The 13916-nt window shown below is 62.8% G+C and overlaps 1 protein-coding gene across 2 annotated transcripts in view; it reads right to left on the minus strand.

Moving 5' to 3' along the window:
• Positions 1-13598, minus strand: part of LLGL1 (LLGL scribble cell polarity complex component 1) — a 14811-nt gene extending 1213 nt beyond the window's left edge. Inside the window, exons 1-22 of one of the 2 annotated variants that reach the window (XM_029926948.1) lie at positions 13533-13598; positions 12418-12515; positions 10220-10301; positions 10002-10132; positions 8849-9007; positions 8609-8771; positions 8393-8525; positions 8009-8063; positions 7692-7846; positions 7390-7613; positions 7129-7196; positions 5923-6076; positions 5744-5848; positions 4745-5037; positions 4267-4414; positions 3896-4049; positions 2021-2316; positions 1224-1488; positions 962-1076; positions 649-758; positions 304-424; positions 69-148 (exon numbers count right to left, since the gene is read on the minus strand). In XM_029926948.1, the coding sequence (XP_029782808.1) occupies positions 70-148; positions 304-424; positions 649-758; positions 962-1076; positions 1224-1488; positions 2021-2316; positions 3896-4049; positions 4267-4414; positions 4745-5037; positions 5744-5848; positions 5923-6076; positions 7129-7196; positions 7390-7613; positions 7692-7846; positions 8009-8063; positions 8393-8525; positions 8609-8771; positions 8849-9007; positions 10002-10132; positions 10220-10301; positions 12418-12515; positions 13533-13583 (3159 nt within the window). In that variant the 5' untranslated portion in view covers positions 13584-13598 and the 3' untranslated portion in view covers position 69. Of the gene's footprint in view, positions 1-68; positions 149-303; positions 425-648; positions 759-961; positions 1077-1223; positions 1489-2020; positions 2317-3895; positions 4050-4266; positions 4415-4744; positions 5038-5743; positions 5849-5922; positions 6077-7128; positions 7197-7389; positions 7614-7691; positions 7847-8008; positions 8064-8392; positions 8529-8608; positions 8772-8848; positions 9008-10001; positions 10133-10219; positions 10302-12417; positions 12516-13532 lie in introns of both variants that reach the window. The other variant, XM_029926947.1, reaches the window with a different exon arrangement.
• Between the last annotated feature and the right edge of the window lie 318 nt (positions 13599-13916).

The following is a 13916-nucleotide window of genomic DNA, read 5'->3' on the forward strand; positions in this document are numbered from 1 at the left end:
AACTGTGAGCATCAGTGCTGCCCCACAGCGAGGACCAGGGAGACCCAGGGCCCCCAAACCCACGGCACCTCATTTGATCAGGATGGCACAGGCTCGAGCCTCCTCTTCAGCCAGATTCCTCAGGTTCTTCTCTGATTCCTCTGAAGAGCTGGGGGAGGGGGACAGAGATCAGAGGGTCCCGGGACCCGGCTTTTCCTCGGGCCTCCGTGCCCAGCTCTGGCAAAAGGCAGGTTGAAGGGTGGCAGAGGGAGGCTGGGGAGCCACGGCAGCCCCTCTGCAGACCCAGCTGCCCGCCCGCCTCACCCCAGGAAATCCTTCACATCCTCCACCGTGACGTCCCCCGTCGTGTCCAGCGTGGTGTCAGCACTGGTGGCTGAATCAATGGACATGGGTGAGAGCGTGGCCTCAGGCGGCTCTGGCGTGTCTGCAGGGAGGAAGTGATCAGGACCTCACCTGGCCATCTGGGTGCCCTGTGCCCTCTACCTTCCACCCCTGGGGACCTGACTCAGACCCAAACCCAGCCTGTGGGGGACTTGGGACCACAGGCACACGCCCCCCCTCCTGCCTGGCCTGCCCCTCCCCAGGTTCCAGCCTCTGCCAGGCTGCTGCCATCTGCCTGAGAGGCATGGGCACATCCAGCCCCCTTACCAGCTCCCTTGCGGACAGAATCAGGGCTTCCGTCGCAGCTCCCTGCGGCCAGGACCACGCCTGGGGTCCCGTTAGCCTGGCTCAGCTTTGGTGACTCTCGGAGCCTGTGGCTGTAGAGATGAGGCCGTGATGGGTGCCACAGGCAGGCGCCTCAAGGCTCAAGTGCCAGACCCTTCCCTCCCTCTCCTGGGGCCCAGGACCTGAGAAGGGGGATCCCAGGGAGGGCCACCCTTGTTCTGTGCACCCAGAAACTGAGCACGGAGATGAGACCAGCCTTAGTGACAGGCCCACCCAGGCTGCCCGCTCCACTCACCTGGTGCGGGTGGTGTCCCGGGGCCAGCTAATGTCCAGAGAGCAGAGTGGCTCTGTGATGTTCCGGGCGCTCAGAGAGAAGCGTTCAAACTCCGATGGAGAAATCAGGTAAAAACCTGGGCGGGCGGGTCAAGAGTGGGGTGCAGTTAGGGGGTGTGACTCCAGCCACAACCCCTCGGCAGCCCCCTCCCCCGCCCTGGGGCTCCTCTGCTGGCGCTCCCTAGCAGCTCTCCGGCCCCACGCCCCGGGCCCCTTCCCCTCACCCTGGCCGTGGCGTGTGAAGACACACGAGGCAATGCCGCTGATGTCCTCCTTCCGGATACAGGAGTAGTGGACCTGGGGCCGCAGGCCAGGCACCGAGAAGACATGCACGTCGCCCAAGTTGGTGAGGCAGGCCAGGCAGGTTTCAGCGTAGTCCTCACAGGCCACGCTGGCAAACGTGGCAAGTGCCACCTTGCGCACCCGACAGCCCTCATGGGCTGTAAGCTTGAACTTGGTCTTGGCGCTCACCTTGGGTAGTGTGAACACCTGGCAACAGGCAGGTGGCTGGTGAGCAGGGGCTGACCCTGTCCGTACCCACAGGGCCCATCCCCCCAGATGTGGGCACCAGCCCCCGCCCCGAACCCAGCGCCAGTGGGGCCTGCACCCAGCTGCCTTGCGGCCTCTGCACAGGCACCCTCTGCCCCAAGCTATCCTCTCCTCAGACTTCACCTAGGCATCACACTGCTCCCAGAAACCTCACAGGGCCCCTCCATCTGGGCCCAAACCAGTCACACTGGGTCGTAAGGGTGAGGTGGCTGGCAGCCACTCAGATCATGAGTTCCTGCCACACAGAGCCCTGAGGAGTGTTCGGAGGCTCCTGGCAGGGACTCGGTGAGGCAGGAGGGTCCTGGGGGGATGTGGCCGGCCGAGGGGGCATCGGGGTTCCCCAGGGAGCATCTCTGCCAGTTCATAGGCATGTGTCTCAGGCAGAGAGGGGATCTCAATAGATCAGGAGTATAGTGAGGGCAGTTTCTGGAAGGTCTAACGGTGTCCGAGGTGGGTCTCCACAGTGGCTTACCTTGAACTGCTCCTCAGATGCGATGAGCACAGCGTGGCCGCCCTGCATGTCAGGTGCCTGTGCCAGGTCCCGAGAGGCCTCGTACGGCTCGGGCAGGGGCCGGCCGCGCCCATCCAGCACGGCTATGGCCACCACGGGCGCACGGTGCATCAGCTGCACCTCCTTGCCCAGCACGGCCTCCACTGCCCGCTCGGGTCGCTTCTCGCCCCCTGCCGCAGCCGCTGGCACCTCCAGTGCATAGGCAAACACGGACCCCGAGTTGGTGCCTGCCCACATGGTGGGTCCGTGATGGGCCGCTGTGGGACACCAGGGGCTGGTGAGGCAGGGTTCCTCCCCTCCTCTCCAGATACCCCAGCATCAGTCCTCTCGTGTCCCACACCTCCCCAGGGACCTCAGCATGCCTGGGGCCTAAAACACCTGTTCTACATTGCTGACAAAATTTGGGGCCTCAGATACAGCCCTCCTGCAGAAGTGGGAATGGCCTCCAGGACATCTCGAGGACGTCTACAGGCCCCCAAACTAGACCCTGATCTCTCCAACCCTCAGCCCCTGTTTCAGTAACAGGGTTCCCCCATGCAACCCTGACACCCCCTCACCATATGCCATCGCAAGTCCCACCAACAGACGTGGAACTAGCCCGCACCCCACAGATGTGCTCCAGCTGGCCGCAGCCCACTCCCCTCAGTGTGCTTTCCACCCAACTGCCAGACGTGGAGTCCTCGGGGCCGGGCTGGAATGCATTGAGGCTGGCAGGGACGCCGTCTAGCTGACTGTCCCTGTGTGAGCTGAACCTCGGGAGAAGGTCCCTGGTGGAGAATCAGAGCTGAACGCCCAGGAGCAGCAGAAGCCAGCAGTCCCTGCAGTGTGCCCTTCATGAATCGGTGGCCCCAGCAACAACCACCAGGGGGAGCCAAGCCCCAGGGAAACGAGCAACTCGAAAGGTCGCCCAGACCCAGGACACCCAGCCAGCTGGGAATCTGAACACCATCCACCTTCTCATGGGGACAGCGGAACAAGGTGAGGAGCCTGGGGCTACCGTGTTCAGACGCTGAGAAAATCCACCAGATAAAGGATCCTCAACAAATAAATGACATCAGAAGGGGGGCCTCCTCTCTCAGACTCAGCTTGAAAGTCACATCAGTGAAACACCAACTGCAGACGGACTAGATGCTGACCCAACATCAACTATAAAAAGGCATTTTTGAGATGAAAGGAGAAAGCCAACTCAGACCAAGTGTGACAAGAGACAGATCAGCATCGGTTCTGCAGGGTCCGATGCAGGTACCGTGGCTGTTGGTTATGCCTGTTAGACACACACTCAAGTCCTCACGCATAGATTTTTCAAATAAAATAGTCCAGCCCGATAAACGCCATGGTGCAGGGCAGGGACAGCTCGTGGCTGTCTCCTTCATGCGGGGTGACTGCACTCCTTTCTGGTTTTGTGTACGGTTGAAATTCTCCATTACACAAGGTAAAAATCAGTGAATCAGTCAGTAAACCTGACCATGTGGCTCTGCAGAGGACTGTCCCAGGGCTCCCACCACGCCGGGGCGCTCACCCCTGTGGAGCGAGGGGGCCGAGACCAGCACCTCCCGCGCCTCCCGTGCCGGGGCCATCTCCCCAGCACACACCCACCTCAGCTGCTGGCACTGGCTGACGCCTGTGCTCTCTTCTCCCTTATCAGGTTTCAGAGGCCCACCTGGCTCACTCACCAACCCCTCACAGCTGGAAATTCCAGGGGGGCCCCTTGGAGTGGCCGGGGAACTGTCGCCAGCTCGGCCGGCATATGGTGTGCTTCCCACCCTCCTGGATGGCACAGTCCCACCCTCTCCTCCGTTTCCTAGATGGTCCCCCAGCCTGGCCCCCTGGCCTCACCATCTCTAAGGAACGTGTCAGCGAAGTAGAGGCAGCGAACGACGCCGGAGAGGGAGTCGTCGGCTGAGCGGGGCTCGATGCGGCGCTGCACGGGGGCCACCTCCACGTCATGGGGGCAGGTCTGCTCGGCCAGCTGCGCGTTGGCCTCCTGCAACTGGAGGGGCACCGGTCTCCAGGACATCGCCTCCCCACACCCCATCTGCTCCCATACAGCCCGGCGCCCGACATCCCAGCACCCTCCCCAGCCCGTCCTGACCCCCCGGGCAGAGGGAGCGGGGAGCCCAGGGGCCGGGGCTACAGAAGGAACACCTGGCTCGGAGCTGAGGCTCCACTGCTGTGCTCACCCCAACAGAGAGGCGGCCCCAGCTCACCTTGCTATTAGCGTTAGCGGCCCGTTTCTTGCCCGAGACTCGGCTTTTGCGGATGCGGCGGAAAGACTGGCGCAAGGACTTCTTGAGCGACTTCACCCGGGACAGTGGCCCTTCCATAGCCAGCGAGTCGTTGGGATGCAGGGTGCACCTGGGGGAAGCCAGGTGCCGGCTGTGCCACAGAGCAGGCTCCTGGAGCCGCCGCCATGCTCCTGCTGGCCCTGGGGCTCAGGGAGCCGGAGCCCGCTGCCCCTCAGACCGAGCAGCGGGGGCTCAATGCTACCAGCAGCCCTTCTTGTAAGGACAGAGCTGCCAGAGGGGAAGGGGGCTTCGAAGGTCGCCCTACCCACACCCTGTCAGATCTCAGAGGGGAACTGAAGCCCAGACAGGTGTGGGGAGACACCAGGGGTCTCACAGGAAGCTGGGGCCAGGTGCAAGTGCAGACCCCACACACCGGGCTCCGGGCCCACTGCACACACACCTGGCCAGCACAGGGCTCTTGCGCTGATAGTCGAAGAGGCCAAAGCCATGACTGGTACCAAAGGCCACGAGGCTCCACTCGGCATGGAGTGTGACAGCAGTGACAGCAGCTGGTGGCAGGCACTGAACCAGCACTCGGGGCTGGAAGCCAGCAGGCCACGGCAATGGCCCCGTGCGCGGACTCAGCCGCTCATGGCCCTTCCACGTGAAGCCCTCTCGGTCCTGGAGGAGGTCCACACTGGCCACGCTGACCGCCTGCTCTGACGGCATGTCACTCAGCTCCAGCACCAGCACCTGAGAGCACAGCCGGGGTGGGATGGGGGAGGGGTCAGTGTGGAGGATGGGACTAGCTGGGCCCCACCTGAGCCTGCAAAGTCACGATTAGGCCGGCCCCAGTACTGTCTCTACTTTATCTGCTTAATAAGCACTTACTGAAAGCCTAGTGTATACCAGAGCCTTCACTGAGTGCTGGGGAACACAATGGTGACCAAGATCAGCTGGTTCTTGTCTCCCAGGGGCAAAATATCCCACCCCTGCAAGCCTCCCTCCATTTAGCAATCAGCAAAGATTGAGCACCTTCTGTATACTGCACTAGTGAGAACAGAACAGCAGTCACCAAGACCCACAGCCTTTGGAATAAAGCATCCCACACTAGCCTGTCTCCCATTTAATAGTAATAGTAATTACCCACTGAGCCCCACACACCATGCTGACAGCTGGGGGCATAGCAGTGACCCAGACCTGCTGTTCCCCACTCTCAGTGCTCACCTAACACCTGTGCTCCTGCCCCTGGTGTGGTTCCCTGGGCCTCTAACAGGCTCCACCTCCCTGGCTGACCTCACCCCAGCCAGCCCCACCTGGAGCCCCATTCCCATCTCTGGGCTTTTGCCCATGTGCACACCCCCACCCCGCTCCCGCCACTCCACTCGACCCTGTAGGTCAGGCCCCCTTCCTCCAGAAAGCCCTCTGAGACCTCAGCCCTGGGACCCCTCCGCCTCACCTGGCCTGCGGTGCCAGCCACCACCATCTGGGCTGTGTACTTGCAGAGTGCCACCTTCTGCACGCCAAGCCGGGGATCGTCGCTATAGGGGTCAAAGCAGCCCACCTAGAGGGCAGGATGGAGAGGTGACATGGGGCAGGGCTGGGATGAGGCTCCCCAGGGCCGGGGTAGGGGCCCACCTTGCGAAAGGGCGGCCAGTCGTCCTCAGCGGCCTGGGCCAGGCTGTCGGCATGCTCGCAGTCTGTCTGGAAGAGGCCAGCGGTGCTCAGCTTGTAGAGTGGCCGCAGGGCCACACCAGAGGCGTCCCAGAACCGCACAGTGCCATCCTCGTGGCTGTAGGGAAGGCAAGGTCAGGCCCACCCCAGGTCCTTGTGCACCCCCCACCCCACGCATCCGGTTACCACTTGCTGAGCACCTGTGACACATGCCAAGTGCTCATCAGATGCCCACTGCACGCAGCAAACAGGAGGCATCTACTATACAGAGCAGACACATGTTGAGTGCCTACTGTATACCAGACCACATGCGTCTGAACCCTTCAAACAGGGTGAGAAGGTGTAAAAATAACCAAAACGTGAGGAGCAGGAGATGACAGAGGAGATAACGCAGGGAATAGAGGACTCTACGGTCGCATCCAGAAAACATGGTCAGGAGTTAGCCACATAGCAGCAGGAAGCCTGGGAAGGCTGGGAGGAAGCAGAGAGGGGAAGTGGGGGGCAGAAGCAGACAAATCTGGGGTGCAGCTTCAGGACACAGCTGCAGAGCCCACGTCAAGGACCTTTGGGCAGTGGTGGGAGCCCAGAGCCAGGCTGTAAAAAGGTGCATGAGTCTCTGGGGCTGGCTGGGATACCTCCAAAAGCTCTGAAAGCCATGACTCGGAGTTCTCAAGCAGAGAACTGAAGTTCAGAGGCCTGAGGACACTGGAGTCAAAGGCCTGAGGGTCCCAGCACAGGCAGGCGGCAGGGGCAGGGCAGGAAGCTGGGGCCTGAGTCACTGGGCACGTCAGCGCCCGCCAGGCCTAGACCGGGCTCTCTAGCACCTGCCCTAGGCAGATGAGCGTGGGCCAGCCCAGATTTTCCGGTCCCAGGGCAGGCGGGGTGGGTGGGGCTCAATTCCAGAGCAAAGGCAGGGCAGGGCGGGGCCTGTAACCAGGGCCCAGGGAGGCTTCATCCCAATCCACCCTGCAGAAGGGGGAATGGCCTGGTCCCACCAGGGCCAGGGCCTGAGTCACCAGGCAGGCCAGTACCCACCAGGCCCAAGATGGGCTCTCCCACACCTGCATGGACTGGACCACGCCCCATCTGTCCACATACACAAGCACGCACGCACACTCACACACACACGTCACACCTGTGCTTGGCCTCAGAACACAGGTATGTGCCTACCCGGTCAGCAGCAGCCCTCGCTGCAATGGCTCCTGGGCCAGGTTCCGGCCCCCGGTGATGGGCCAGCTCTGGGAGAGGGAGGCAGAGATGCAGAAGCAGAAGGTCAGGACGAACACCTCGCCCTCACCCTCAGCATGGCACCCAGGGCCCAAACTGCCCAAGTTCCCCATGTACACTGGCCACAGCCACAGCTCGAGGCCTATGCTTGGAACACCCTCCTTCCCCATGTCCCCACCCTTGCAGGAGGCCCTAGGCACACACCGAGGCGCCGGAGGCAGGCTGGGGGCTCTGCTGCTCGCCAGCGCTCACAATGCGGGCCCACAGCTTGGCGGGGACGTTGGCGACGTGTGCCGAGCAGGTGATAGCAGACGAGTGCAGCGGGGCCAGGTACGGGGCAGGCACGGCGGGCCAGCCGGGCGTCTGCAGGTCAAGCACCACCAGCTCCTCTTCGAGCAGCACTGCCAGGGCCTGGGGCTCGTCGAACTCTGAAACAAGCGCTGAGTGAGCACAGCCACAGGGGGCACGGGGCACAGGGCCCGGGGCGGGGTGGGCGGGGCACACACCGTCCTCAGGCCGCGTGCTGTGCACTGTGAAGAAATCGATGATTCGGGAGGTGAAGTCCAGCGTCACCAGAGTCTCAGCCCGGAGCACACTCACACAGTGGCGGTCACCGTAGCTGGCGCGGGGCATGCCTCCACTAAAGATGATGAAGTGATCCCTGCACGGCAGGCGGGAAAGCCACGTGAGCCACCTGGACCCCAAGTGCATGCTGCCCGACCCAGGGAGAGCGCTACAGGACGCCCCTGTGCCCCAGAGCCCACCCTCGCCCCGCTGGAGACCCAGCCCCCAACCCACAGCTGAGAACCAGCTCCCCACCTACCCAGATGCACAGTTTCGCCACAGAATCTTGTTAATGGCTTTGCACGGGAAGGGGCCTGGAGAGGTGGGACAGTGTCGGGCTCATTCACTCACAGGGACCAGAAGGGCCCCAGGTCACATTTCTCCAAGCTTCTCCTGTTCCTGCTCTGCCTCCATCACTCCTGGCCTCACAGCTGCTTCCTGGCCCCCCGAGGGGAAGGCCCACTGCCCAACCGTGCCCTCCCAGCAACTTCACCTTCGAGGACGTGGCTCAGCACTGGCACCTTACACAAGGCCTCCTGCATCCCCCCACCAAGGCCGGGCAGCCCCAAGTGCCTGAGCTCGGGGTCCCCGTCAACCCCATGCTCAGGTGGCGGGGGCTGCCCTCAGCCTCCCCGACACTCACCATAGGGCGTGGTGGCCACCGTGGGCTGCATCGTGGGGGAGCTGCCGGCACCCACAGACCAGACAGCGTAGCTGCCGTCACTGTGTGAGCTGACCAGCGTGTTGCCGCTGCGCTCCCAGCACAGGCTCTCCAGCTGCTGCAGGGGGGCGGGGGACAGCGTGACGCAGGGCCCCGAGCAGAGGGCCCCGGAGGTAGGCGCCGGCCTCCCGCACACACCTGGTTCCCCAGGAACACGCGGTCCGCGCACCGCGCCGCCCGGTTCCAGATGACCAGCAGGCCCCGGCTGTAGCCGATGAGGATCCTGGTGGGGTCCCGCAGGTGTCCCTGGAGTGACTCCACAGGGCCCAGCGCCTTCCCACAGCGGTAGTCATCTGGCACGCTGCGGAGGGGCACAGGTGAGCCGGCAGGAGCACCACCGGTGCACAGGGGCTGCTGGGAGGTCCGGCCGACCCTTACCTTCGAAGAACGTCATCTGGGGCAAGGGTCTGCCCCTCAAGCAGTGTTAGGGTGGGAACGTCCAGGAAGAAGATGCTGCTGCCCTCGGTGCCCAGGGCCGCCAGGTCACCAGCCGCCAACAACAGGACCACCGTGACACGGGCAAGGCTGAGCGGGCCACTGTGCGGGATGAGGGGGCGGGTGAGGGTGCAAGCCCTTCCGCCCGCTGAGGACGGTGTGGAGGGGGCTGGGCTGCTGCCGGGAGCGCATTATGGACCCTCTGCGCTCGCAGAGGCCCGATTATCGAGTGGGCTGGTGCACCGGGAAGGCGACGGTGGTGGCTGCGGGCAGCACAATTAGCTCACTCAATTATTCATCAGGATGTTGGGAAGGAGAGGGATAAAAATAGGCTCCTCAGGTCTTGGAGATGGGCTCCTGAGCCCCTCCCCCTCACTAGGAGGGGAAGGCAGGAACCAGGCCAATGCCTGGGCCACGACCAAGGGCTCTAGGACACACATGACCCTCCTGAGCCTCACCCAGGATCCCTGTCGCCAGTCCACAAATGTCTGACTCTGCAGGAGGGCCCCAGACTGACCCTGCCTGCAGAGGATGGGAGACCCCAGGAGTCCCCTCCCCGCCCCACTGCCACCCTGTGTGAGGGTTTCACCCAGCCCCCAGCAGGGGCAGGACAAGCCTCTCGCCGAGCAGGTACGGGAATCCTGAAGGTGAAGGGCTTGCCACTCTGACCATTTCAGCAAGGGCCAGAGACCAAGAGGCCCCTTACCACTCTCACTGGGGGTCCAGGACCACTCCAGTGACCCCTGCTGGCACCTCCTACAGCCTGGGACGACCCTCCTTGCCCCACAACTGCCTTTCACCCATGCACATTGTCACCCATTGCCCCCCTCCAAACTGTTAAAGGCCCTAGGGGTCCCCAGAGCATGGACACTACCTGCTTGTCTCAGACTCAGCCAGAGCCCTCTATTTCACACCTGGAAAATCCACATGGCACGTTTCTCGGGCCCCCAGGCCCAGCTCCAAGCATACCTTCGCTTGAGGGCGGTTTCCTCCCCCCACAGCACCTGTGCGAGGCTGGCTTCCACAGCCTCCCCCGGGCTCCTCCCCACCCCCACCCCATGCCCAGCAGCTGGTCCCCAGCAGAGCCCTCTGGTACCTGGCACCGTCAAAGCCCGGCCGACTGGGTGGCTGGAAGCTGAGTGCCTCCTCCAGGTGGGCACAGCCATTACGGTGGACGACCTCCCAGAGATGCAGGCTGCTGTCGTCCAACAGGGTCAGGAGGCGGCCCTGGTGGATGAGTGGAGACCAAGGCTGGGCTGGCCTGGGCTGGGAAGGGCAGGGGGGCCATGGGAGCTGGGAAGGGTGGGGGCTCACCTGGCCAGGCAGGAAGTGCATCTGGGTGACGGTCGCTGTGTCTTGGTGCAGGCCAGTAAATTCCACGCCAGGTGCACCATAGCTGAGAGCACAGGTCAAGGGCAGAAGCAGGTACAGGGGATCCTCCTTTCCAAGGACCATTCCAACAGGCCCCAACCAGGCCTGCCTATCCAGAAGCTCTCCAAGGTGCAGATGGGACCCCTCCTTGAGGCAGCACTGTCCTATACCCCCAAAATGTCCCCAGGCTCAGAGTGCAGGCTCCACTCTGCTCCTGCAAGTCAGTGCTGCTATGTGACCTCTATTTCCTCATCTGTAAAATGGGCTAGTGAGTCCCACTCCCACCTTGCAGGGCTGACGCAGGGCAAGTGAGAATGAAGATATACCCATCACAACTGGCCCCGGCCCGGCGTGCAGCCAGGGTTCCACTCTGTTGGCTGTGTGTGTGTCTGTGTACACAAGGGCTGGGCCTCCCAGGCTGGGATCACACAGGCAGAGATGACAGGCCAGGCCTGGGCATGGAAGCCTGGAGCAGAGGACAGTCCAGGCTGCCTCTTCCCACTGCTCCAGGCCAAGCTCCGCTGTGGGCAAGGAAACCAACCTCCCCCTGGGGCGTGGAGCCAGCAGCCCCCACTGTGATCAGGGAGAGGCCTCGGCCTGCCCATTTCACAGACAATCTGCAGAGGCTTAGAAAGGTTGGGTGACCTGCTTCAAGTGCCTGGTGTCAATGCCGGAGTCGCAGCAACGCCAGCCGGCAGGGCTGAGGGGGCCCCCGGGAGGGAGAGCTAGGGAGGGGTCAGCGTTGCCCAGCAACAACACTGGAGCCCAGGGCTCCGGAGCCAGAGCTGGGATTCCCTGCAGGAGCCAGGAGAACACAGAAGAGGGGACAAAAGAGAGGGCAGGAGCAAGGGGCGGGAACCAGGGTTGCCGAGGAGACAGGCTGCCCTTGAGGGGGAGGGGTGGCTTCTGCAGCCAGCCTCAGTTTCCCAACCCAGGGCTCCCAGGGGGAAGAAGCGAGGGGAAAGGGGAGGGCCCAGCACATCAGGCTCTTTGTGAGCAAGGAACCTGTGCACGAGACCACGGGGCGATGGCTCGGGTGGCTAAGAGAGTCGAGTGGAGCAGGGCACTGAGCCGCCACCTGCCATCCACAAGGAAAAACACCTGTCAGGCCAGACAGCCCCAGGCCGGCAGGAGCAGGCCAGGAAGTGCATGTCCCCAGGGCAGGTAGGGGCTGGCAGCAGGGACTGCCCCCTCCCCACCCCCTTTCCTGCCCACCAGTGCCTCAGGAGCCCATGGGAGAGGAGGGAATCCTGGCCCAGCCACACTTCCTGGAGGAGAAGGCAAACTCACAAACCACAGGCCCAGACACCTACCTCTGCTGCCTGGCCACCCAGCCCTGGGGTGGGAAGACCCCATCCCCACCTCACCTCCTTCCAGGCACTGAGTCATTTTCTGCCAACCAGTGTCCCCAACGAGGGTACTGAGAGCCAGAGGGTCATGTGAGGAGGGGTGAGGGTGGGCGCCCCTCACTGAGCAGCCTCCAGCCAGACCCTACACCTCTGTCTCCCCACCCAAGGGGCTTCAAGAGCTGTGGGGGTGGGGTTCTCCATGGCAGGCAAGGAGACATTCAGCTGCCTGCTTGCCCCCACCCCACCCCCACTCCGCGCTCACAGGAAAATGCCCGCTTTGTGCAGCTCACACGGCCCATTGTGTGGCCGCCAGCATCCAGGTGGGGGCCGCGCCGCGCTCACCACGCCGAGCCTGGCACTGCCCCCGGCCCCTTAGCTGAACACACGTGTCTTCACATTCGCATACGTGCGTGTGCCTAGTCACTAGGGCCTGGCCCACTGTGCAACCCTGGCCCACTCAACACCTCTGCTGGGCACCGTGCAATGGCCAGCCTCCCCGCCCCATGTCCCCAGTCAGTTGCTGGACCGGCAATCGGGTCGCCTAGGTAACTGGCCGGCTGAAATGCAGCGATGGACAGCTGTGACCACCACAAGCTCACCCTCCCCGCCCCCCCGTCCCCCAATCTCTGTAAGGAAGAATCTCAGGGCAGAAGCCACACACCACCAACCTCCACCAGGATCTGGGCGCCTACTGCGGCCTCCCAGGCCAGGCCGGGGCCAAGGAGCCCACGTACAGGAGCTGCAAGCAGGAGCCTTCAAAGAGCCCTGAAGGCCTCCGTTCGCAAAGGATACATCTTGACGGCCCCAGACCTGGTGCCGATGGCCATGATGCGAAGCTCCGGGTCAAAGGCCAGGGCGCTGGGCTGGTTGGGGAAGCCATGCTCCACGGTCTGCAGGGGAGGGGACGGCAGTGGCATTGGCACAGGCATGGCTGGCCCTGGCCACCTGAGGGCCACCCCAGGGCGGCGGCACAGCAGGACGGGAGCTGGTCCGTCTGAGCTCCGTGCCTCAGTGTCCTCAACTCTGAAACAGGTGATCGCACATCCAGTCCACACCACAGAGGCCAAGCCCCTGGCTTTCTCAATACCCATGTCTGGCCCACTGTGTGCAGGACTCTGGCAACAGAGAGAAGGGGGACCAACGAGGTACAGGCACAAAAGTCAACCCTGCCTGTCCCCTGGGCTCTGCACTCCAGTTTTAGAGGTGAGGTGCCATGCTGTCTGGAGTCTCATATGAAGTCCCTGTCACTTCCCACAGGCCCCACATGGAGATGGGAGGGCAACACCCAAGATCAGCTAAGTGGAGGCTCTGGACCCTCCCCTCCCCTAGGGCCACTCTTCCTGGCAGGGCCAGTCCAGCACAGACCCTGCCCACCAAGTTCTCGATCCCGGCCACCAGCTCATGTTTTCCTCGATTTCCCCACATCCACCAAGGAGTTCCACTCATCCCCAGAGGCCTGGCTGGAGGGGCCCCCACCCCCTGTCCTCAACACCAAGGTGGGACACCGCATGCGGACCCAGGTGTCTCCTGACCACTGCCTCAGCAAGACACACATGTCAGAAGAAACCCTGGCCTCCACCAATCCAGGCAGGGACTGAGCCCTGCATGCAGTCTGCTTGGACTCAGGCTGGTCACAGAACTCTCCAAGCCTCAGTTTCCCATCTGGGCACTAGGTGCAGCATGCCCACCCTGAGGACAGAATAGCCCGTTTGGGTGGGTGGGAGGGGAGTGCTTCCCTCCCCCCCGAAACCAGCATCACCACTGATGATGTCTAGCTAGTCCCATCCTCTGCTCAGGACCCTCTCCCAGTTCCTACCTCACCACCTGGCTCCTCCCTGTCCTCCTCTTCCCACTCTCCTCCAGCTCACTAGACCCCAGGGCCAATGACCTGCTCTCCTCCAATTTACCAGGCACGCTCCAGCCTCAGGACCTTTCCCTCCACCTGGAACGTGCTTCATCCTGCACTGCCCAAGGAGGGCTCCTTCCCATCATTCAGGTCTCAGCTCAGTAGTCAGCTGCTCCGAGCCTTCCTCAAGCCACCCTGCTCTGGCACCCTCCCTGTCCTCACACTCCCTGCCCCCTCTCTACTTTATCTACAGCACTGACTACTATGCAAACTACTGCACCTTTTACTCTTTGGCTTTGGTTTTTTACTGTCTCCCCAAGTACATCAGCACCCTGAGTGAAGAGGCACTTGTCCCTTTCGGTCACTGTGGTGTCCCCCATACCTAGAACGGGGCCCTGCACAGCGTAGAGCTCAGTATTTGTTAAATTGACATAGAGTGGACATC

Source organism: Suricata suricatta, chromosome 17, assembly GCF_006229205.1.
Source record: "Suricata suricatta isolate VVHF042 chromosome 17, meerkat_22Aug2017_6uvM2_HiC, whole genome shotgun sequence".
NCBI lineage: Eukaryota > Metazoa > Chordata > Mammalia > Carnivora > Herpestidae > Suricata > Suricata suricatta.